We start from the raw sequence: 1,957 nt of genomic DNA on the forward strand, positions 1-1,957 counted from the left end.
TTTTTGTATAAAAGTAGTTGCAAATGAGCAAGAGGACTGAATAATAACTCGGGGCTTTCTGTGTACTTCTAAACACTTTCCTTAAATTAATGCATATATAGGAAATCCTTGCTGGTTGCCTTGTATTTTAAAAAGGCTTGATGCTTTTCAGATTATGGCATGTCACATAAATATTTTGAGCACATTTTGAGATGAAAAGCAGAATTCCATGCTGGGGCATTATGCTGCTGCAAGGGTATATTGAAAAACGATGGACTTCAGCTTTGCAGTGAGGAAAAGTATATTTTATTTAAATAGAATCTTATATTCTGGGTGAGGAGATCAAGAGAGGCACCATCAGCTTGCTAAGTAAGTAAATCAGGGCTCTCATGGAAACTGATTTTTCTGCCTGGCAGGTTCAGTGAGAAGCAATCTTTGATGTTTAAGACATTTCTAGCATTGGGAAACCAGAGAACCATGACAAATCAATTAGCAACTTGATTTCAAGGTGGGGCCTGTAACAGGAGAAACAAGGACAGGAGCCCTTGAGTGACAATTTGAGAGGGAGGCAATTCTCTGGAACGTTAGAAACGGCTTGCACTGCAAGCCCAAGATTGAATCAGTCCAGCTACACATTTGACCAGGAAAACGATCCAACTGGTGTTTGTGTGTGCTGATGGCAGACAACTCTACAGATTAACAAGTTTGCATTTTGAATTCTGACCAGGTTGAGCCAGTTACTAGCTCTATTTTTTCTCTACTCTGTAAGAACGGCCCTAAAACATAGCAGCAATATTTGCCAGCACATTTTTTTCTAACTGGAACATCTTGCTGTATTGTTATCAGCATTCTTCAAGAATCTCTGGTGAGGCAACCAAGACTATCCAGTGGGAATAAAGGTGGAGCTCAGGAGCATCCGGTGACAGCATACAAGGAGCACTATCTAGGATCAATAACCGGAAGCACCTAAGGCAGCACATCAGAAATCCACCTCGCATCATCCAAAAGGTATGGCTCTCCTCAAACTTTTTCTCATGGCTTTCAGTTTTGTCTTCTGGGCAGCAGGTCTCACCATGCTCACCATTGGTATCTGGGCCAAGATTTCATTAGGTACCTACCTGATGTTGTCAACCAGTCATACCCTCCCAACCCCATCATTTGTTGGCTGCTGGCATCACGATCATCGTTGGGGCTTTCTGGGTTGCTTTAGTGCTGCGACTGAACATCGTTGCCTCCTGCGCACTTATGGGGGCTTCCAACTGGCTGTCTTGGCTGCTGGGCTGACAGCAGGGGTGTCTAGCTTGTTTATCGTGAGACTATTGCTGAGGGTTTCCAGAATGGACTGCGCGAAGCCATACATTCCTACACCAAGGATGAGGAAAAGCAGAGGCCCTGGATTTCGTTCAGCGCAACCTGAATGCTGTGGCATAGAGAGTTACCGTGATTGGTTTTCCTCACCCTGGTCGGTGGAGCAACAGGTGCCTAACCGCTCTGTGCCCCTCAGCTGTTGCAGGACCCGAAAAGGTTGCCTGCATGCTCCATTCCCTTCCGATGCCAGAGGTATTTACCACAACGGATGCTTCAGCAAAGTGCACGACTTTGTCAGCTACAATATGTTCTACATTGCCTCAGCTGCACTCGGACTGGCCCTCATGCAAGTTGTGGGGATCATCCTTTCTTGCCTCCTGGCTGCCCGCATCCTACCACAGGCAGAATCATCTGCAGGCACCACCCCACACTGAATATGGAGTCCTGAGAGCCTTCCTTCTTCCCAAGGCACTGGAGTCTTCTTCCATAAACTTCACCTTTCAGGACCAAATTCACCAACATCTGTTGGAGTGTTGCCTATCAAACTCTCGTAGACTCCTTGGTTTCATCTAGCATTCCTAATTCTTCAGTGGTTCATTCTCCTTATTCTCCATCCGCGTCACCATGGCAAGAAACTACTTAATGGTTTTCCTTGTTCTCTTTTCTACTT

General features: G+C 45.5%; 1 protein-coding gene across 1 annotated transcript; it reads left to right on the top strand.

Moving 5' to 3' along the window:
* The first annotated feature begins 989 nt into the window (after positions 1-989).
* On the top strand, positions 990-1,721 carry LOC116511686 (tetraspanin-7-like). Its single transcript, XM_032221855.1, is given in 4 exon segments — positions 990-1,281; positions 1,284-1,361; positions 1,364-1,393; positions 1,396-1,721. Coding segments are annotated over 4 exon segments (726 nt in total).
* The last annotated feature ends 236 nt before the right edge of the window (positions 1,722-1,957 follow it).

The sequence above is a fragment of the Thamnophis elegans genome, chromosome 7 (assembly GCF_009769535.1).
Source record: "Thamnophis elegans isolate rThaEle1 chromosome 7, rThaEle1.pri, whole genome shotgun sequence".
Lineage (NCBI taxonomy): Eukaryota > Metazoa > Chordata > Lepidosauria > Squamata > Colubridae > Thamnophis > Thamnophis elegans.